This window comes from Vombatus ursinus, unplaced genomic scaffold, assembly GCF_900497805.2.
Source record: "Vombatus ursinus unplaced genomic scaffold, bare-nosed wombat genome assembly UNPS02014799.1, whole genome shotgun sequence".
Classification (NCBI taxonomy): domain Eukaryota; kingdom Metazoa; phylum Chordata; class Mammalia; order Diprotodontia; family Vombatidae; genus Vombatus; species Vombatus ursinus.
This window is the reverse complement of record NW_020954577.1, coordinates 2,825,727-2,848,470: the sequence shown is the minus strand read 5'-3', so window position 1 is coordinate 2,848,470 and position 22,744 is coordinate 2,825,727. Positions and strand designations below refer to the sequence as shown.

General features: G+C 44.6%; 1 protein-coding gene across 2 annotated transcripts in view; it reads left to right on the top strand.

The window, feature by feature from the left end:
* LOC114050665 (SNF-related serine/threonine-protein kinase) overlaps window positions 1-8,573 on the top strand; it is a 61,913-nt gene extending 53,340 nt beyond the window's left edge. For both annotated transcript variants that reach the window (XM_027872523.1, XM_027872524.1), the window contains exons 5-6: window positions 639-773; window positions 6,122-8,573. In XM_027872523.1, coding sequence (XP_027728324.1) covers window positions 639-773; window positions 6,122-7,301 — 1,315 coding nt within the window. In that variant the 3' untranslated portion in view covers window positions 7,302-8,573. The remainder of the gene's footprint in view (window positions 1-638; window positions 774-6,121) is intronic.
* The last annotated feature ends 14,171 nt before the right edge of the window (window positions 8,574-22,744 follow it).

Genomic DNA, 22,744 nt, shown 5'->3' with positions numbered 1-22,744 from the left:
TTGGACGGATCGTGGTTTTGAGCTGCTCTTGTCCATCTGAATCTGCTCATATTTTTGGATAATACAATAGTTTTCCTTCATAGAAAACAATACTAGATAATTTTCTTTCTTACTTCATTGTACACGTTCACAGTATAGCCATGTTCACTAATTATCATGTTTCAGACCATTTAAATCTGCTGTGACTCATTTTGATCACAGTTAGAAATTTGGCTGAGGATTTCTGATTCCTCTTGTGGGTGGGGGTGCAGGAAGAAAGATCTCCAAAGAGGTGAGATGGTGGTTGTGCTGGTTCTGGGACAGGGGCGCTGGAGGACAGCTTGGTTCAAGCTGTGTCTTTGATAAACACCCACGTTGACCCTCCTCAGAGGGCCGTGTCTGTCCCTGGTGAAACAGGTCACGAGCAGCTTTTTGGGACCACAGAGTCTGTTTTCCTTTGCGGCAGTTGTGATTTCGCACGCATTCACGTTGCTGCACCCCAGGCAGAAAGGCCCCGCATTGTGGTCTGGGGGCTGGTGCCCCCTGTGCTCGTAGCCCTCCCTCTTCCTGGGCAGCAGGCTTCCTGCCCCCGGGGCCCTCCAGCTCCTCCATCTCCCCTTCAGAAGGGCCCAGGCTGACCCTGGGCCTTCTCTTTGTAGGGCCCTTGAGACCAACAAGTACAATCACATCACGGCCACCTACTTCCTGCTTGCTGAGAGGATCCTCAGGGAGAAGCAGGAGAAGGAGATACAGACGCGGTCGGCCAGTCCCAGTAACATCAAAGCCCAGTTCAGGTAATGGGGTGGGAAGGGAGGGGCTGGTCAGGAGAGGTGTCCGTGGGCTGGAGGAGGGCAGACCTCCTGACGAGACCCCGGGGGCCCCTTCTGGGGCTGCTGTGCAGGGGTCAGGGGGCCCACTGAGGCCTCCCTAAAGCACTTGATGCCCCTCACCCCGACCCCAGCTCCCAGAGAGGCCCAGCATCCTGTGTGGAAATTGGGAATGATCGTAGGCATAGTAGTGCTGAGCTAAGCACTTTCCATCCATGATCCCCATGAAGGGGGTGTTTTTATCATCGCCATTTTATAGATGAGGAAATTGAGGCAGATAGAGGTGAAGCAGCTTGCCGAGGTCACAGTTATTCAGGTGTCCGGGGCCAGGTTTGAATCTGGTTTTTATGACTCTGAGTCCTCAGTTGTCTCTGTTGTGAAAGACTCTGATTTGAAAAGATTTGCAGTTCAGGAATCAAGTTTGCATTCACCTTCATTTCCATGGACCTTTCCCTCAATTTTTGCTGCAGTGTCTTGGTCACCACAGCCTATGGGCAAAGGCCCCTCCCATATGGGAGGTAACCTCTCACTGGGGGGGGGGGGGGGGGGGTGTCTGCTTTCTCTGACCGTTCCTGCCTTTTCTTCTGTCCAGCCCTGTGATCCAGGAAAGTGACTCTGTCATAGTTTCCTCAGCCAGTCAGGGAACATGGGGAGCACGGTTCCTTTTCTTTCTGGGAGGCTGTGAACACTGGCTACATTTTCCACATACTTTGTAAGTCCAAGGGCTCAGTAGCAGAGCCCCCGAGGAGGTGGCCAGGACAGCAGGGAGGCCAGCAGAAGAGGGTCTGAGGCACTGCCTCGGAGCAGAGGGCCTTTTTCAGGCATTACTTTTTACACACGTACATACTTTTAATGCCCCCAAATCCTGCTTTCCATGGCATATGGGTATTTATCTTGTGATTAGTCAAGTTATGTGTAGTACTGTGGAAGCTTCAAGATTCCAGGGGGAGCATTTTCCAGACCCTGCCTTGGGTCCATGCAGGCCTTATTTCCATCTCTGCTCAATGAGATTCATTAGTTAAAGTCCTCACTTTCTGGCTTCGTATTTTATCAAGGCTTTGGGGGTCGGGGTGGTATAAGGAGGGGGAAGCTGGGATAGTTCCCTTTCTCCCTCAGTGAGAAGCCACACAAACAAGACAGCTTTGAAAGTTAGATGTTGGATGTTAATATATTTATATATATATATACTTTAAAAGAAAATCAAGCTTTAAATAACCCACATTTCCAGTTTCCTGCATTTCCAGTTTTTCATTTCTTATGTTCCACAATGTAAATTAAGTGCTCATTTGTTTAGTTCAGATTATTTTTTTTTTAATGGAAAAAAATTAAGGCTCTATGGGCTGTGGAAATGTGTAGTTTGTTAGGTTATAACTATAGGGCATGTACTAAGTGAATGAAAAACAACATATTAAGAACATACTCTTCTGGATTGTGATCCAGATATGAAAGTGAGGAAGAAACAACTTATCTCTAATGGTTGGTATTGGAATCTATCCAATCTTTCAGCATTTATTAAGCACCTACTATGTGCTGGGTACTGAGGAACTCACAATCTAATGAGGGAGACAACATGCAAACAAATATATACAAAGCAGGCTATATGCTGGATAAATAGGAAATAATTAGGAGAGGGAAGGCACTGGAATTAAGAGGGGTTAGGGAAGGCTTCCTGTAGAAGGTGGGATTTTAGTTGTGACTTCAAGGAAGATAGGGAAATCACTTTATTGGCTAGAGTGGGGAGAGACTTTAGGCAGGTAGACCCACCTGCAGATTATTGCAATAATCCAGATGTGAGGTGATAAGGGCCTGCACCAGAGTGGGGACTATGTCAGAGGAGAGAAGGGGGAGTGTTGGAGAGATGCTGCAGAGGTGAAACTGAGCAGAGATGCTGCAGAGGTGAAACTGACCAGAGGTGCTGCAGAGGTGAAACTGACCAGAGGTGCTGCAGAGGTGAAATTGACAGGCCTTGGCAACAGCCTGAATGTGGGGTAGGGGTGTAAGAGAGAGGGAGGAATCCAGGATGAGCCCTAGGTTGTGAGCCTGTGGGGCTGGGCAGATGGTGCTCTCTACAGTAATAGGGAAGGCAGGAGGCAGGAGGGGTTAGAGGTCTGTGTTGGACACGAAAAAATGAATGTTCTGGAGCCTTAAGCTACCAAGGTAGCTTATTTCTTGGGCAAGTATTGAGGGGGGTTTAAAGCAGCCTCTGCTGCCTCTTGAGGTCAGAGGTTATTCTTAGCTTGGGTGAAAGGTGATTTCAGTGGTCTTGTTCATACATCAGAGAAATTTTGTGGAATGAAAAATTAAGGCCCATTTCCCTTCTCTATTCAGAAGAATACTTAGCATTCTTCTGAGTTAGGTAGTGGTCCATCGTGAGGATCTGTTGGAGAGGTCAGGGTCAAACTTGTCTGATTCAGAGCCTCATCATTTCACTGGCAGAAAAGAACATTGAATCAAGTCATGTGTTGAAGGTGCTTGGGTGGAATTTGGATGCACCAGAGACTTCTTCAGCAAAACAATTTAAATACAAATTCTTGGGAGTTCTTCCCACTGGCCAGAGAGATAAATGAATCACAGTGTTTTTATTCAGTCAGTCATAGCAGTGACTTTTGCTTCTTTCTTGGGAGCCCACAGTAGCTCCAAACAGTTCACAGCAGCACGTGTGTGTTTCAATGTTCTAGAAAAGATCCTTTGAGGCGTCTTTCTCTTCTGGAGGTCAGGAGGACCCTGCAGTCGTACACTCTGTCCTCTGATATTCTCTCTCTTTTTTTAGGGTCAGAGTGGTCCCTGTGCCTAGACTGATGATCCTATGAGCAAATAGGGAAGCTTCCCAGGGCCAGAACTCTTCCATATTAAGAAGCAGAGAAGAGGATGCTAGAGAGGGGCACATCTGAGTCAGACCAGGAGCCCATGGCAGCTCTCCACGTATATTCTCCAGCTTCTCTGCTTCTACTTATCTGCACATCTTTTCCTTAAGCCTCGTCAGGGACCATATTTGTGGTTTGAAATTACCTCTTATAATTATATAAAATTATTTCTGTCACAAGGTCTATGATTTCACTAGAGTAGGGGATTTTTCCATCATTGCAGGCCTAAAATGGCTTCATAGATGTTATTTGTCTGTTGCTGTGCCCAAAGCCATTCATTACTCTACCGGCCGGCCATAATGAGCTTCTTCTAATTTCAGGCTGGAGCCAGAAGTGGTCGAGCACTTTAGGTGGGTGCTAGTATTCCCATTTTACAGATGAGGAGACCAGCAGTGACTTGGTGAGGGTCATCCCATGGCCATTCATCCTTATTCCAGCTGGGCACCATCAGAAGGAAGGACCTTAGTAGAGGCGCAGGAAAGATATTTGAAAATAAGACGTCCTCATAATTACTAAAAAGTTACCTTTCATATAACGCCGGAATGGAGTGCTTCAAACACTACTTTCTGCTCTGTGTGTGTTTTTTTTTGTTTTGTTTGGTTTTGTTTTGTTTGTTTTTTTTTGTTTTTTAGGCAATTGGGGTTAAGTGACTTGCCCAGGGTCACACAGCTAGTAAGTGTCAAGTGTTTTGGTCTGAGGCCAGATTTGAACCCAGGTCCTCCTGACTTCAGGGCCGGTGCTCTATCTACTGTGCCACCTAGCTGCCCCTGCTCTGTGCGTGTGTATGTGCGCAAGCACATGCGTGTATGTGCTGTGTGTCTGACTGTATATATGTATTGTGAGCATGTGTGCATGTGTGTAGTGTATGAATGCACATGTATGTGTGTGCGTGGGTGTGTGCGTGCGTGCACCTACATGTCTAATGAGGTCTTTGAGTTAGGTCTCCTAATTGATGGAGAATTAGATTGAACAGACATTGATAGTCATGACTAGGGCCAGGGCCCAGGGAGGTGAGGCCCTCTCTCTGACACCCCCCCCCCATTGTGTGGTCTGGGGGTGGGATGCCTTCCTAGAGAAGTAGTGGCCAGGCTGGAGGGGGGCTCAGGCAGCCCCCCAGGGCAGAGCCTCCTGCTACTTGCCTCTTTTTGCAAAGATTTGCTCGTTTTATTGCTACAAGTGCCCACGGTTTTGACATGTGTGAGATAGTCAGGGTCCAGCATCTGCCAGGAAGGGAACGGCACGGCAGCAGAGCCGGGTTCCAGGAGGAAGGAGATCCAGACACCTGCCATGCTCACCATTTTAAAACCCATTTTAACACTGAGCCACCACAGGTTGCTACGTTTTTTAATAATTAGGAAAACAGGCTTTTCCGCATGCAAATAGAAATGGATTTCTTTCTCTGATTTAGTGGCTTTAAATGTGAGGTCAACAATGCTATAGAAATGACTGTTAATCCTGGAGTGTCAGAGAGCCAAGGCTGCTGATGTTGGGTGGGACTTATGCTGGTGAGGCCCCTGGAGCCGGGGACGGGCAGGTCCATGGAGGCCCGTGGGGGTGGTCCTGGAGGCTGGAGTGGAGGCTCACATCTTGGGGCTTGTCTTAGGCCTTTTCTGTCTTTGTTGATTTCTTCCATCCGTTGGTGCCCATCTCAAAGTGAGACCTGCTTCCAAAATAAACTTTATTCTTTAGTCTTGTGTCTTTGCTGATAACAATGATTTCCACTTACATAGAGATTTAAGGTTTGCAAAGCATTTACCTGTTCTCTCCTTTGATTTGACCTTCACCATAACCCCAAGGGCTTGGTCCCATTATTAGGAAAAGGAGGTTGAGAAAGGTTAAGCAACTTAGTCTGGGTCATGTGAGTGTGAGCATCTGAGGCAGGATTTGAACTCAAATCTTCCTTACTCTGAAATCTAATGCCTGCTACCACCCAACTCTGACCTTGGCATTTGTAGCATGCACAATTGGGAGGGTGTGTGTTGGGAAGGGCTTGGAGGGGGGAGGACGGCGAGTGGAGGTGTCCTGCCCACTTCCATGCCCCTGGCCCTGCAAGGCCCAGCCCAGATGTGAAAGGGCCTCCTGGTCCTTCTCAGCCAGAGCTGATGGACTGATCAGCTGCACCGACCAAAGCCAGCAGGCCGGTCCAGCGAGTGTGCAGGACAGTTTGCGTGGATGAGCTCAGTTCTGGGTATTCTGGGTCAGGGTGGAATCCTTGTCTTTCCCCATGACTTCAAAGGCAGCAGGAGAAAGGGTCGATCTGAGTGACCCCAAGACCTTGCGTCCTGAACCTCATGTCCTGCCCATAGCCCACCCACCCTGGGGCTGCCCACCCATCCCAGGAATCTGTGGCCATGCAGGCCATGGAAGTGTCAGCTGCTCTCGTGGTCTCTGGTGCTCTGTGGATGTCTTCACTTGACTGAATCATTTCTCTCTGTCTCATTTCTAATGCAGGCAGTCGTGGCCCACGAAGATTGACGTCCCCCAGGACCTTGAAGACGACCTCACAGCATCTCCGCTGTCCCACGCCCCCGTCCCTCAGTCCCCGGCGCGCACAGCTGAGAACGTCCTCAATGGCCACAGGAACAAAGCCCTGGGGGACGCAGTGGCCAAGAAGGATGACCTCCCAGAGCTGGCGGGGCCCACGCTGTCCGTGGTGCCCTCCGTGAGCCTCAAGCCCACCACCAGTGGCCGCAAGTGTCTGTTCCGCGTGGAGGAAGACGAGGAAGAGGACGAAGAGGACAAGAAGCCCACGTCCCTTTCCACCCAGGTGGTCCTGCGGCGAAAGCCGTCCGTCACCAACCGCCTCACATCCCGCAAGAGCGCTCCGGTGTTGAACCAGATCTTCGAGGAGGGCGAGTCGGACGACGAGTTCGACATGGACGAGAACCTGCCACCCAAGCTGAGCAGGCTCAAGATGAACATCGCGTCCCCGGGCACCGTGCACAAGCGCTACCACCGCCGAAAGAGCCAGGGCCGCGGCTCCAGCTGCAGCAGCTCCGAGACCAGCGACGACGACTCGGAGAGCCGCCGGCGGCTGGACAAGGACAGCGGCTTCACCTACTCGTGGCACCGTCGGGACAGCAGCGAAGGGCCGCCGGGCAACCAGGGCGACGGCAGCGGCCAGAGCAGGCCGGCCAACGGCGGCCGCGGCCCGGACAAGGCCAGCCCCAACGGGGGCGGCCAGGGTGGGGGCAGTCCCTCGGGCAGCGCGGGGGGAGGCGGCACCAGCCCCTCGGGCACCACACGCAGGTGCGCGGGCCCCGGGGAGCTGGTGGAGAGCCTGAAGCTCATGAGCCTGTGCCTGGGCGCGCAGATCCGCGGCAGCGCCGGCTGCATCCTTGATCCCCAGAGCGCCTGGGCCTTCTCCAGCGTGAGAGTTCAGGAGAAATCTGCCTGGAGGATGTGCGTGGGCTCAGCCGGCCCAGCCCCCGCCGGCCCCCGCATCAAATTGTTCTCTGACCGCATGGTGGGCCCAGCGGAAGGGCTGGACCGGGTGAAGAGCAAGAACTTGAAAAACAGCGTATTACAACTACCTCTGTGTGAAAAAACCATCTCAGTTAACATCCAGCGGGGCCCCAAGGAGGGCCTACTGTGCGCTGCCAGCCCTGCCAGCTGCTGCCACGTCATCTGATGGGGGCCCCTCCCACGCTGCGCTGGCTCTGCGACCACTCCCTCTCTGTTTCCTTTCCTCCTGCTCTTCCTTTCTCTTTCCCTCACCTCCCTTTCTCTCCTTCCTTCTCTTCCTGCTTCCCCCCTCTCCTTTCCTCCCTCCTTCCTTCCTTCCCTCCCTCCTTGCTGTTCAGAGCTGTGAACAACCCCGCCTTCTCTCACTGTACCCCTGTGGTTGTCTCAGTCCTTTGCCATGGGCTTTTGAGCAGTTATTTATCCCATTTTTGTTTGTGTGCTCGGTGAGATGACAATGCATGGTCTTTGTGCATGCTGCTAGCCGCGACACTTTTTTTTCCCACTGAATAGACTTATTTCATGGTGTAATTTCTACATTTATAATTTTAATATGGAAGGTCCAGATTAAATTAAAATGTGTATCTGGAGCCTACATGTAAATGGAGCACTTAGAAATTTCCTGTTCTGCACTTATAATCTAGAGAGAAAAATGCTTTTGTTTCTTCGTGAAAATGTTCCTTCCTGTTCTGACCTTCTGTGATATCAGAACTATGGGCCTCCGCTCCTTTGTGTCTGAACTAGAACCAAAGCAATAATGTTGGGATGCTGAGAACTTGGAGGGATGAGAGCTCCGGAGGCCTGGTGGTGGCCTTCCAGTTGTAGAGGGAGACCCACCCACACCCGTTGTCTTAAGCTTTGGCCTGCATCCAGGCGGGACTCTGAAGCCGAAAAGATGACCTTGGGTTCACAGTAGCTGATGCTGAGTCCCCAGACTGACAAGGCAGCTCCCCCCCACCCCCTAGTCGTGTGTTACTATTATAGGCAGACAATCTTATTTTTTAATATGATGAAGATAATCGATGAAATCTTAACTACAGGTAGAGATTGGTCCCCGGCAGAACAGAAATCCAGAAATTGTGTGAATTTGAGCCTCTCCCAGGATTTCCCTTAAGATGATGTAGATAACGTGTGGTCAGTAGGCCCATAGAATGCCGGTCAGCAAGAAATGAAAGGTTTAAACAGGGGTACACATTTATGTTGGAACATTAGGACAGAAATATATTTTTTTAAATCCCGCTTTGGCTCTTTGCAGGAGTTTGAAAATAGTACTGTCTTCTCTTCTGTTTCTTCTATTCCTCCATGTTCTTGAATTTAGTCCACCACAAAAATTGGGTGGTTGGGACATATAAACCAACGTGGCGTGTGTGTGAGTATATACACACACACACACATACATGTATGTATGTATATGTATATATATATACACACACATATACATGCACACACGTACACACACACATATATATATATATATACACGCATACACACACACTTACATACAGATATGGACACACACACCCCAAGATAAAGAGAGGAGAAAAAAAAATCTCTCTTCATATTTTTCTTTGTGGGAAGCTTTCCCATTTCAATCCCATCTCCTTGCTGTAATGATAGTAAAGTTCTTCTTGCTTTTGACTCTTCTTGTATGGAGACCACTCCTGATGGCATTTTTGTTCTATAGGACGTGGTATGCTGTAGGTTCTTGTCTTTGGAAAGGGTAGGAGTGACCTCTTTGTGTGCTGTGTGCTGGCTCTTAGAAACAAAGATTGTGGCGTTGGAGACAAGGTGTGACCCAGCCCATTCCGTGGTGGGGGCAGTGATTTTGACCTGGGGTCCTGGTTGCTGTAGCCCCCCCGATTCTACTAGTTGTGAATTCGTAGATTCGACTCTGCTCCTTAATTGGGCAGTCTCTTTACTCAGCCAAGCAGACAAGGCTGAAAATACCTACTCTTCTTTCTAGACCTAGACTAGCTCTTAGAGCAGCCACGCTCATTCAATGTGATGTTTCTGCATCGAAAAGCTGTGAGAATAGATGTGTGGGTGAAGGCAGAGAACGTGTGTGTTTGAAACTTTTGAGCAGGGATCTTCTCAAGGGCCAGAAATGAAGTTGTGGGGCTCACCGAGGTGTGAGCGCGAGAGACGCTTACTCATAAAGGGCATTGGCAATAAACTCTTTGTTGCAGCTGTCTTTTCCAAGTATTGTAAATACTGTTTTCCTGTGATTATGTACAGCCTTGGAATGGCACCTTTTAACTAACCCCTATGTATTTGGTTTCCAACAGTTTTTATATTCAGATGTATATATATAGATGTGTATATAAATATATATATATTATATATATATGGTGCTCACTTTAGAAACAGCAGTGTTGACCATTTATGCTGCAGAGCTGTGTGACAGCCTTCTTAGTCGTGGATGGTTGGTGGAACCTTTGGGCGTTCAGATGTCCATCTGAGTCTTGTCTTTTATCCATTTGTTCATAAGTGAATGACTGTGCATGTGTCGTCTGTCCTGGTATGTTGTCCCATAAAAGGGAGGGAGAGAATAACCATTACATTAAGATAATATTGGACCAAACTATGTACTTGCTCTAAACAGTTTCTTGTACCCCTTAACCTGTCTTTAAAAGTTGCATAAGAGTTACAGTAGTGTATAAATTAAATATTGTGTGAAAACAATTAGTCTTGTATTTTTCTGTATGTGTGTATATATAATTATGTACCTCTAACAATTCTATCTGTATTTAAAGATGTGACAATCTTGACACAGAATTTTAAGGATAGCCGTGAAAATGAACAGATTTAGCAAAACGGATTTGAATTCAGGATATCCCCACCAAGTAAGAATTGCGATGTGTTAAGAGGGTACAGGAATACCAGCTGATCTGGTCAGTTGCTTCCAGCCGTCTGAATTTTTTCATTGTGTAAGCATTCACAGACGTGTGACAGAAATGGAAAAAAATCCAACTAATAAAGTAACATCTTGGTGTTCGGCACATAAATGGTGTTCCGTCAGATTTCTGTCATGTGCAGATGGATCTTTGTAGAACATTATTTCACACTGTGTTGAAACCGCCGTCCTATCTTAGGTAGTTCTTTGCTCGGTAAACAGGCAGTGCCTGTCTCTGCCTTGATTTAGGTGGGGCAAAATTCCTTAAGAGGAGGTTGAGGTGGCTGACTGAACCCCGGGCTGAGTGTCCACAGCCACTGGGGGTTCAGCAGAGTTGTGATTCATCATGTGGGGGGCTTGTCCTGCTCTAGAATTCTAGGTTCTAGTATTGGTATAAAGAAGCCCTGCCCTGGGGGGGACACATTCTTACAAGGGAGACCTCATGTGTGTTTACAGTAATGTGTGAGGAGGGGACGAGGTAGCCTTAGTGGGGAGGGCCCCAAGCAGAGCCTCTGCTTCTGAAGGTGGGGCCTGAGCAGAATCTCAGGGCCAGCGTGCAGAGAGGAGAGTAAAGTCAAGAAGCGGCCACGGTGTGGGGATCCTGGGGCGGGGGCACGACAGATCTGAGCTGAAGGCAAGTCGCTGCAGCAACCCTCTGGGAAGGGTGGAGCAGAGGCCGGGGATCAGATTGGCTGATGGAGGAGTCCTGGTGAGGGGTGGTGAGGGCCCGAGTGTAGAGAAGTCTGTCATCTGCCCAGATATATGGGGTGAGGGGATTTGAGGATGGCACCAAGGTGGCAAACTTGGCTGGGCATTTATCAAGTGCTTACTGTGTGCCAGGCACTGTACTGAGCCCACAAAGAAAGGCAAAAACATTCCCCGCCTAAAAGGAGCTCACGTCAGGGAAGGAGGGCACGCAAACAACCTTGTGCATGCAGGATAGATTCAGGACCAGTTGGAGGTTATCTCAGAGGGAAAGCCCGGGGGAGTGTGGGGAAAACCAGGAAAGGTCCATGCAGAAGGCAGGATTTGAGCTGGGTCCTGAAGTCAGGAGGTGGCCATGAGAGAGGGGAGAGCTTTCCAGGCATAGGAATGGCCAGTGAAAAGGACGGAGTCAGAAGGTGGAGCAGGACACTGGCCAGTAGGGGACTTGGAGGAAAGGAAAGTGCACCAAGGTTGGAAAGGCTGGAAAGGTGGGAAAGAGGGAACGAACAACTTTGAAGGCTAAACGAAGATTTTCTATTTGATCCTGGAGGGAACAGGGAAGAGATGGATGTGATCAGACCTTTGATGCCATCAACAGCAATAGAGAAATTCAGGAGAGAGGTGGGTTTAGGAGGAAAGTAATGGATTCTGCTTTGGACTTAGTGAATTTGAGATGCTGATGGGGCATCTCATTTGAATGATATGATGGGCAGCTACTGATGTGGGTCTTCAGCTCAGTAGAGAGGTCAAAACTGAATATACAGATCTGGGATCATCCACATGGAGATGATAAATGAACCCATGGGGGCTGATGAGGTCACACACAGAGTGTATGTAGAAAAAAGAGAAGGGAGCCTTCATGTCCACCCTACTAAGTAGGCTTGAGCTGAACATGCATCTGCAAAGGAGACCCAGAAGGAATTTTCAGGTAGGGAGGAGGAGAACTGAGAATGATGTCATGAAAACCCAGAGAGGAGGGGGTAAAAAGTCATACTGAAGAAGTAAAGGATGACAATTGAGAAAAGCCTATTGTATTTGACCTTTAAGAAGTCATTGGTTCTTCCAAGATGGCAGAGTAGAAGCAGCACGCAGCCAAACTCTCCCAACATTCCCCTCCAAACAACTTTAAAATAACACCTTAAATCAAATTCTAGAGCAGCAGAGCCAGAAAAAGTCATTCCTTCAGTCCAAGACAATGTAGGAGGTTGAGAGGAGAATCTGTCACGAAGGGGTGGGCTGACACGGGGCATGCACGGGGGGCAACACTAGAGGTGGACGAAGTGGTGTTAACAGAAGCGTCAGCAGCTTTGGGAGCTTTCAAGCCAGAGATGGCAAGGGGACATTACAGGGGACCCCTGTGCTAGCACTGGATGCAGGCCCAGACACTGGTAACCCCATTGCCTATACCCACCTCTGGGTCACAGTTCAAGGGCAGAGAAGAAGACTTTGTAGTCAAGAAGGAGTAGGAATCCCAAGGAGCAATATCACTTCTAGTCCCAAGGGATACGGGGCCTTTCCTGGGTAAGGACCAGAGCACAGATCAGGAGAACAGTGAACACACCCCTTCCCAGATCACACCACCTCAGAAATGCCAAAACCTTCCAAAACCCAGAACTTTCTCTGAAAACAGTGCAAAAAAAGCTTACACTGGGGATGGTGTCCCTCCCCCATCCCACGTCAGGAACAGAACCCAACTTTAACTTTAATTCAAAGTCAAGAAATAGACTGGAAAAATGAGCAAACAACAGAGAACCTGACGATAAAAAGCTACTATGGTAACAGGAAACAGCAAGACAAACCTAGAAGACAATGAAGTCAAAACAGCTACAAGCAACCTCAAAAACAAATGAATTGCACAGACGCCCAACACAATTTCTGGAAGAGCTAAAAAATAATTTTCAAGATCAAATAGGAGTGATAGAGGAAAAGTTAGGTAAAGAAGTGAGGGTGAGGGAAGAAAACTATGAAAAGACAACACTGAAGAAAACAGCGCCTTAAAAAATGTAATCGGCCAAACGGAAAAAGAGGTATAAAAGGTCACTGAAGCAAAAGTTCCTTAAAAATCAGAATTGGGCAAGTGGAAGCTAATGACTCCATGAGACACCAAGAAACAATCAAAGTCAAAAGAATGGGAAAAAAATAGAAGAAAATATGAAATATCTCATTGGAAAAACAATTGGCTTCAAAAATAGATCGAGGGGAGATAATTTAAGAATTATTGGACTACCTGAAAGCCATGATCAAAGAAAGAGCTTGGACATCATATTACGAGAAATGATAAAGGCAAACTGCCTCAATATCCTAGAACCAGAGGCTAAAACAAAAATAGAAAGAATGCATAGATTACCAACTGAAAGAGATGTCTCAGCCGCTGCAGTGGTGAGCGTGAGACCAGCTCAGTGCTCAGTGACCCGGAGACGCATGGATGAGGCAGGAGACATCAAGATGGCAGAAGCTCCTGTTTATTGTTAGCTGGGTGTGGCCTACATAGCTCTCAAGGCACCTTGGGATCGTGTGGTCAGAGCCCGTCAGCCAGTCAGTAGATCCCATCATTGCATGCAGGCCTCGTGGCAGGGACGTGCACAGGATGTGCACAGGAACGCTTAGCCATTCCGAGGAGAGCCGAACCAGCCATGATTGCTGCGTGTGCACAGAGGAGAGGTCAGTTAAGACTTCCTTGCTTTCACACAACAGACTGTGACCCTCAGCTTCCTGCTTAAGAAGCCAGGACTCCAATAGGCAGGGCGCAGCCCCGTGACAATTCCTGTGACAATGAGATCCCAAAATGAAAACTCCCAGGAATATTATAGCTAAATTCCAGAGCTTTGAGGTCAAGGAGAAAATACTTCAAAAAAAAAAAAAACAGCAAACCCAACAACATTCAAATATCCTGGAGCCCCAGTCAGGATCACACAAGGAGCCAGAGTGCTTGGAATATGATATTCTGGAAGGCAGAAGAACTAGAAGTACAACCAAAAATCACCTACCCAGCAGAACCAAGTATAATCCTTCAAGGGGGAAAAAATGGATATTTAATGAAACAGAAGACTTTAAAGCATTCCTAATGAAAAGGCCAGAGATGAATAGAAAATTTTACTTTCAAATACCAGACTCAAGAGAAGCATACAAATGTAAACGTAAAAGAAAAATCCTAGGTGTCTCAATAAAGTTAAACTGTTTACATTCCTGTCTGGGAAGATGATATAGGTGACTCCTAAGAACTTTATCATTATCGGGACAGTGAGAAGGACTCTATATAGACAAAAGGTGTAGGAGTGAGTCAGTGATATTGGGATGATGTAAAAAATAACAGATGGCTGAGAAAGGGGGATGCCCCGGGAGAGGAGAAGGGAGAAGAAGGGAGAGGAAGAATGGGGAAAATCATCTCATTTAAAGGAGGTACACAAAGAGCTTCTTCAGTGGGAGGGGCAGTCTTCACTCTTGTCTAAATTGGTTAAAAGAGAGGAAAATAAATATATGTATATATATATATATATAGACACACTTATTTGTAAATAGAGTTCTATTTTACCACCATGGAAGGAAGCAGGGAAGAGGTTAAGAGAAAAGGAGGTGGTAGTGCTGATGAAAGGGAGGCTGGATAAAGGAAGGCAGTGGTCAGAAGCAAAACAGACCTTAGAGGAGGGCCAGGATAAAAAGATATCAAAGGATAAAATGGGGAGAAGAAAATGGGATGGAGGGAAACGTACAGTTAGTAGTAAGTGTGAATGTGAATGGGGTGAACTCAGCCACAACATGGAAGTGGACAGCACAATGGATTAGAAACCAGAATCCACCCACACTTCATTGTAGTCTTCTATAGGCAGAGAGCAAAAGAAAACCAACAAGGAGCAAAAAAACAAAAACAAAAACAAAACAAAACAAAACAAACAAACAAACAAAAACACTCGGCAGCTTTGAAAACAATGTGTAGTATTTATTATATAGGCTTTCTTGAAATGGAAATTGTTTTATGTGTACATGGCATGGTTTTTTTTTGTTTTCTCATTTTGTATTTGTTTAAAATTTTTTTAAAAAAATTAGCATTTTTACTTAAAAGCATTTTTTTCCAATTACATGTAAAGATAGTTTTCAACATTCATCTTTGTAAGATTTTGAGCTCCAATTTTTTCTCCCTTCATTCTTTCCCTCCCCTCTCCCCAAGACAGCAAACAATCTGATATAGGTTATACATGTATAACCATGTTAAACATATTTCCACATTAGTTATGTTGTGAAAGAAGACTCAGAGCAAAAGGGGAAAACCACGAGAAAGAAAAAAGTGAAAACAATAAAAACTGAAAATGGTCTGCTTTGATCTGCGTTCAGACTCCATAGTTCTTTGTCTGGAGGTGGATAGCATTTTCCATCATGAGTCTTTTGGCATTGTTTTGAATCATTGCAGACTGAGAAGAGCTAAGTCTATCCTAGCCGATCATTCGCACAATGTTGCTGTACAGTGTTCTCCTGAACTCAGCATCCGTTCATGTAAGTCTTTCCATTACATTCATATACCACAGTTTGTTCAGCCATTCCCCAACTGATAGCGTCCCCTCAATTTCCAACTCTTGGCCACCACAAAAAGAGCTGCTATAAATATTTTTGTACACTTAGGTCCCTCTCCCTTTTCTTTGATCTCTTTGGGATACAAACCTAGAACTGGTATTGCCAGATTAAAGGGTATGCACAGTTTTATAGCCCTTTGGGCATAGTTCCAAATTGCTCTCCAGAATGGCTGGATCAGTTCACAACTCCACCCACAATACATTAGTCTTCCAATTTTCCACATCTCCAACATTTATCATTTTCTTTTTCTGTCATATTAGCCAATTTGATAGGTGTGAGGTGGTACCTCAGAGCTATCTTAATTTGCATTTAATTTATCAAAAAAGAAAGAAAGAAAAAACAGAATCCAACAATAGATTGTTTACAAGAAACACACTGGAAGCAGATACAACAAGGGGCTGGAGCAGAATCTATTATGCTTTGGCTGAAGTAAAAAAAGGCAGGGGTGGCAATCATGATCTCAAAGCAAATGCAAAAACAGACCTAATTAAAAGAGATAAGCAAGGAAATTACATTTTGCTAAGAGGTACCATAGACAATGAATTAATATCTATACTAAACATATATACACCAAATGGCATGGCATCCAAGTTCTTAAAGGAGAAGTTAATTACAGGAGGAAACAGGCAGTATAACTATACTAGTGGGGGACCTCAACTGTCCCCTCTTAGAGCTAGATAAATCTAATCATAAAATAAGAAAGAAGTTAAAGAGATCAATAGAATCTTAGAAAAATTAGATATGATAAACCTCTGGAGAAAAGTGAACAGAAATGGAAAGGAGTATGTCTTTTTCTCAGCTATACAAGGCAACTTCACAAAAAGTGACCATGTATTAGGACATAAAAACCTCACAACCAAATGCAAAAAAGCAAAAGTATTAAATGAACCCTTTCAGACCATAATGCAATAAAAATTACATTCAATAAAAGGCCATGGAAGCATAGATTAAAAATTAATTGGAAACTAAATAATCCTACACTAACGAATGAGTGGATCAAAGAACAAATCATAGAAACAAACAATTTCATTAAAGAGAATGACAGACAACATATCAAAATTTGTGAGATGCAGCCAAAGTAGTACTTGGGGGAAATTTTATGTCTCTGAATACTTATATCGATAAAATAGGGAAAGAACAGATCAATATTGGGCATGCAACTAAAAAACTGGAAAAGGAACAAATTAAAAATCCCCAATTAAACACCAACATGGAAATCCTGAAAAATCAAAGGAAAGGTTAATAAAATTGAAGGTTAAAAAATAACATTGAAGTAATAAATAAAACAAGGGGCTGGTTTTATGGGGAAAAAACAACATAGATAAACTATTGGTTAACATGATTTTAAAAAGAAGAAAAATTACCAGTATCAAAAATGAAAAGAGTGAATGTACCACCAATGAAGATAAAATTAAAGCAATTATTAGGAGTTATTTTTGCCCAATTACATGTCAGTAAAACTGACAACCTAGGTGAAATGGGTGAGTATTTACCAAAAATATAAACTGCTCAGACTAACAGAAAATAAATAGAATACTTAAATAACCCTTACGAAAAAGAAATTGAACAAGCTATAAATGGGTTTCCCTAGGAAAAAATTCCCAGGACCAGATAGATTTATAATTGAATTCTACCAAACATTTAAGGAATAATCCCAATACTATTGAACAACTTGAAAAAATAAAGGAGTCCTACCAAATTCCTTTTATGACACAAATATGGTTTTGATACCTAAACCAGGGTGTGCAAAAACTATAAACCAGTTTTCTTAATGAATATTGATGCAAATTTTTAAAATAAAATTCTACCAAAGAAATTACAATATAGATAGATATCTTACAAAGATCATACCCTATAACCAATTGGGGATTTATTCGAGGAATGTAGGGCTGGTTCAATATTAAGAAAACTATAAGCTTAATTGATTGTATCAATAAAAAACAACAAAAATAAATTATATCAATAGATGCAGAAAAAGCTTTTGATAAAATACAACATCCATTCGTATTAAAAACACTAGAAAGTATAAGCATCATTGGAGCCTTTAGATGATAAGTAGTATCTAAAACCAAGAGCAAGTATATCTAGAAAAGGATAAACTTGAAGCCTTCCCAATAAGATTGGGGCAATTGTCCATTCTCAGTCACTATTATTCAATATGTGTATTAGAAATGTTAGCTATAACAATAAGACAAGAAAAAGAAAATGGAGAAATAAAAATAGGCAATGAGGAAACTAAACTATCTCTCTTTGCAGATGATATGATGGTATACTTAAAGAATTCGAGAGAATGAACTAGAAAACTAATTGAAACAATAACCTCAGTAAAGTTGCAGGATAAAAAAAAAATCGGCATTTCTATATATTACCAACAAAACCCAGTAGGAAGAGATAGAGAAATTCTATTTAAAATAACTGCAAAAAATATAAAATACTTGGGAATCTACTTGCCAATGCAAATCCAGGGACTGTATGAACACAAATACAAAACACTTTTCACACCAATATAGATCTAAACAATTGGAGATATATTAATTGCTCGTGGGTCGGTCAAGCCAATATAATTTTTAAAAACGACTATTCTAAGTTAATTTACTTATTCAGTGTTATGCCAAACATATCAAAGAATTGTTTTATAGAGTGAGAAAAACCAATAACAAAATTCATCTGGAAGAACAAAAGGTCAATCAAGAGAGCCAATGAAAAAGTTATAAAGGAAGATGGCCCAGCAGTACCAGATGTCAAACTGTATTACAAAGTGGTAATCATTAAAACAATTGGGTACTGGCTAAGAAACAGAGGAGTGGATCAGTGGAAAAAATTAGGTACAACATTTCTGTGGTTCGGTCACTCAGTCACATCCAACTCTTTGTGACCCAATTTAAGGTTTTCTTGGCAAAGACACTGAAGTGGTTTGCCATTTCCTTTCTAGCTCATTTTACAGATGAGGAAACTGAGGCAAACAGGGTTAAATGGCTTGCCCAGGGTCACAGAGCTAGGAAGTATCTGAGGCCAAATTCAAACTCAGGAAGATGAATCTTTCTGACTCTGGTCCCATCATTCTAACCACTGTGCCACCTTGCTGCCATCCAAAAGACTCATGTTGGAAAATGATATCCACATCCAGAAAATGAACTATGGAGTATGAATGCAGATTGAAGCATATTATTTACTCTCTCTCTTTTTTTCCCTTTTTTGTTTGTTTCTTCTTTCTTGTGGTTTCTCCCATTAGTTCTAATTCTTCTTTACAACATGACTAATGTGAAAATAGGCTTAATATGAATGTATATGTAGAGCCTATATCAGATTGCACATTGTCTTGGGGAGGGAGGCAGAGAGGGAAGGAGAGAAAATTTGGAACTCAAAATCTTATGGAAGTGAATGTTGAAAACTGAAAATAAATTAAATAATTTAAAAAAAAAAGAAATGATGAGCAGTATGCTTTCAGAAAAACCTATACAAATTGATACAAAGTAAAATGAGAAGAACCAGGAGATCACTGTATGCAGTAACAGCAATATTGTAATGATGATCAACCACGAAAGGCTTAGTTACTCTAATGAACTGAGACAATTCCAAAGGACTCATGATATTTTTTCACTTTATTTTTCTTGCTTTTCTTTTCGATATGGCTAATATGAAAGTATATTTTTCATGATTTCACAAGTATAACTGATACGTTGCTTGCCTTCTTAATGGATGGGGGAAAGAAGAGAGGGGAGAGAATTTAGAACTCAAAATTTAAGAAGAAGAATGTTAAAAATAAGTGATCATTTTCATTACTTTGGGCTAATTATCTCCATGTGGCTGAGCTTCTGGTTCTCGGACACGTTCCCTGATGTTGATCTCATCTGAGACCTCTAGGAAGAACTTGATGGCATCGTGCAGAAGGGTGTGCATGGCATCACCAAGCTGATTCGCATGTCTGAGTTGAATATGAGCATGTGTTGAACGTGGGTATTTCCACAGCGGGGAAGCAGGGCCAGCTGCCGGGGGCCGCAAAGTCTGCCTTGGGAGAAGCAACAGGGGCCAATGATGTGGAGGCCGCTGCGGTGGTGACTCTGGCTTCAAAGTCCCTGGCCTTCAAGTTGGTGGACAAGGGTGGCTCACACCCCACCTGCTGAAACAGCTGAGGAAAGAGTGGTTAAAACAGCAGACAGAAGAGGAGACGGCCAGGGCAGATGAGGGGAACCACTCGGAGAGGATGAGGAGGAAGAAAAAATGACCCTGAAGCCAATTAGATTTTTTAGTTACAAATAAACCCGGCATGTTTTTAATTATGTGTGTAATGTAATGATGATTAACTGTGAAAGACTTGGCGACTCTCACCAATACAACAGTCCAAGACCGTTCTGAAGGACCCGTGATGAGAAGCGCTCTCCCCCTCCAGAGAGAGAGAACCGATGAACTTGAAAGCAGATCGAAGCAGACTGTTCTAGCTTTATTTTCTTGGGTTTGGTTTTTTTGGTCAGTTTTCTTTTACAACATTGCTAATATAGTAATATGTTTTGCATGACTTCACATGTATAACTGATGTCTTACTGCTTGCCTTCTCAAGGGGTGGGGGAGGGTGGGAGGGAAAGAGATTTTGGAACTCAAATTCTTAAAAAATGATTGTTAAAAATTTTGTACATGCAATTGGCGAAAATTTAACAAAATAAATTTTAAAAAATTTTAAGAAGAGTTCACTGGTGACTTCTGGCAGTTCTAGTTGAAAGATGAAGTCAGAGTCAGACCAGCGGAGGTTTTAGAGGAGAGTGAAAAGAAACGTGGAGTTGCTAAGAAGAGAGGATTCTCAGGGAGAAAGGCTTGAGAAAGGAGAGGCGTAGGTCAGTATGGCAATATGGCCGGGGAGAGATTTTTAAGGATGGGGGAGACTTGGGTGTGTTTTTAGGCAGCAAGGGAGGCACCCGAAGATGGAAGAAATGATAGAGCGGCCAAACTGTTTCTCAAGATGAGGGGAGAAGGGTTTATTAAGCACCCACTTTGTGCCAGGCACTTGCTAAGCACTTTACAAATATCTCTTCTGATAGGGCACCTGAAGACGGACTAGACTTGGTGAGAAGGGACACTTTGTAATAAGACTAGAAGAAAGGGCAGAGAGAGGAGGGATGATGTCAAGGGGCTTTGAGATGAAGAGAAGGGGAGAAGATGGAGGTCACCATGAAAGGCCTCCATTTTTTAAGTAGAGTCAAGATCCCCAGACAGGAAGAGGACTTCTTCCTTCTGGTGGTGGTGGAGGCTTGAGGAGAGGAGAAAAGGTTTTGGAACAGCCCCTGTGGTCAGCAGGACAGAGAATCAATTAGGAAGGAGTAAAATGGCCTTGCTACAAATGAGATTAGACCAGGTGGGGGGAGCCCGTGGCCTTGAGGCCCTCTAGGTCCTCAAGTGCAGCCCTTTGACCGAATTCAAGTAGTACAGAACAAATTAGACAAATGGCTTAAACAAAGGCTGGATGAATAATTGCATGCATTGAAGGGCTCTTAATGGGCAGAAGTGAACATTTGCAGAATCCTGAGCTGGTGAGCGGTTAGGAGGTAGCACAAGTAAGACTGGACTAGATTTTAGCCCCTAGGACCCCTGTGTAAGAAGAGCTGCCTGGCTCCACCAGGAAATGTTGACATTTTAAGCACTTAAGTAAGTGTTTATTAATCGGCTTACTGTGTACTAGGGCCTATGGTGGGTACATGTCAAAAGAGCAGAGAGGATGATTAGTGTGGGCCTTGAAGGACAGGTAAGGAAGGGGTTCTCTGTCCTGCTTTGTGCTCTCTGGGTGGGGTGGGTGGGCCAGAGGCCCAAGGACATTCATCACAATACCTTAGCAGCAAGAGGACACTCCCAACAAAGGAAAAGACCAGGCGGCCTCATGTGCCGAGAAACACTGGGGAGGAGGACCTCGCTGCACAGCATTTCCTATCAGCTTTCCCACTGGATTCTCAGAATAGTCCCAGTGAAGTGGCCTGGGCAAGTACTGTTATCTCCATTTTACAGGTAAGAAAAAGGAGAACCCAAGTTCCCATAAATGCTGGAGTCGGGACTCAAGCCTAGAGAGCACTGGACTCACAGAAGATCCAAGTTTGCACACTGCCCCAGCTGCGTGATCCTGGCTGAGTCACTTGTCCTCATTTGTACAAATGAGGGAACCAAAGCGCCGAGGATAAGTGACTGTAAAAAACAGATGTAAATGCCTGCACCACTCACTGCTAGGGCACGTGTGAAGAAGGCGCTTCGCCAGCCTCAAAGTGCTGTACAAATATCACGTTCTGACTCACAGCCCATTGTCCATTCCACAACACCGAGCTGTTTTTCTGAGTAATTCAATGGGTTTATTGCCTTCTACGTGCATGTGGTCTGGCTTCTGACCTAATTATTCAACTAAAACTGCCAAAACTTATCCATGAACTCTTCATGGCCAAATCCAATAGGCTTTTCTCAGCGGTCAACCTTGACCTCTTCAGCATTTGACACCGATGACCACCTTCCCCCCCTCTACAGGTTTTCATGATGCCGCTCTCTCTTGGTTCTCTCCCTATCCGTCTACCTATTCTTTGTAGGTCTCCTCAAGATGGGAGGAGAAGGAAGAGCGAGATAACTCCAGGCTTTGTAGGCTGTGTGAGTGGAGCAATGGTGGTGCCAGCCATAGGATGGAGACATGCTGCCATTTGGATGACTCCCAGATGGCCAAGTTGAACTTGAGTTGGTAATGTGACATCCAAGGAGCGATGCCCGGCGGACACTTTGAAATGAGGCCACTGTGACCATAGATTTAAGGATCCATGGGATCTTAGTTCGGGGCTGGAAGTGGCCTTAGGGGCTGCTAATCCTCGGTCATACAGGTAGTAAGTAGCTGAGTTAAGCTTTGAACCCAGGTCTTCTGGCTCTAAATGCAACCCTCTTTATATAGCACCAATACTGAAGTTAAAATATATATATAAACTTGACATATATGAATATATATATATATATATAATGTATGACAATATATAAGCACCCATCAGTCCTGCTACAGGAATTCATCCAAATTCATCACCATCACTGCATAGCATTAAGTTATGACTTCCCTACATAAAATATGTCCTTAATCATTTCTTGGTTCTCTCACCCCAAATGCTGTGGAAAGCCCTTCCATTTTAATACTGCCATGCCTGGAATCAGGGCTTAATTAAATTTTTGGTTGATTGATTGTTTCTATGGAAAACCAGAGTTTTGAATTTTTTGAACAAGAAATGTGGGTCCTCGGTGAGTCATTGCCTGCTTCATTCAAACAGTGTGGTGCAACAGCTGTCGATTCAGAGGGCCTTCATTTGAGTATTTGCAGGGAAAACCTTGGCGTGCTAGATAAATGCTGTTTGGGAGTTAAATTACTTAACCTCTCTGGGCCCCACCTTCTCCATTTATAAAACAAAGGGATTGGGCTAGATAACTTTGAAGACCCCTACCAACCTGAG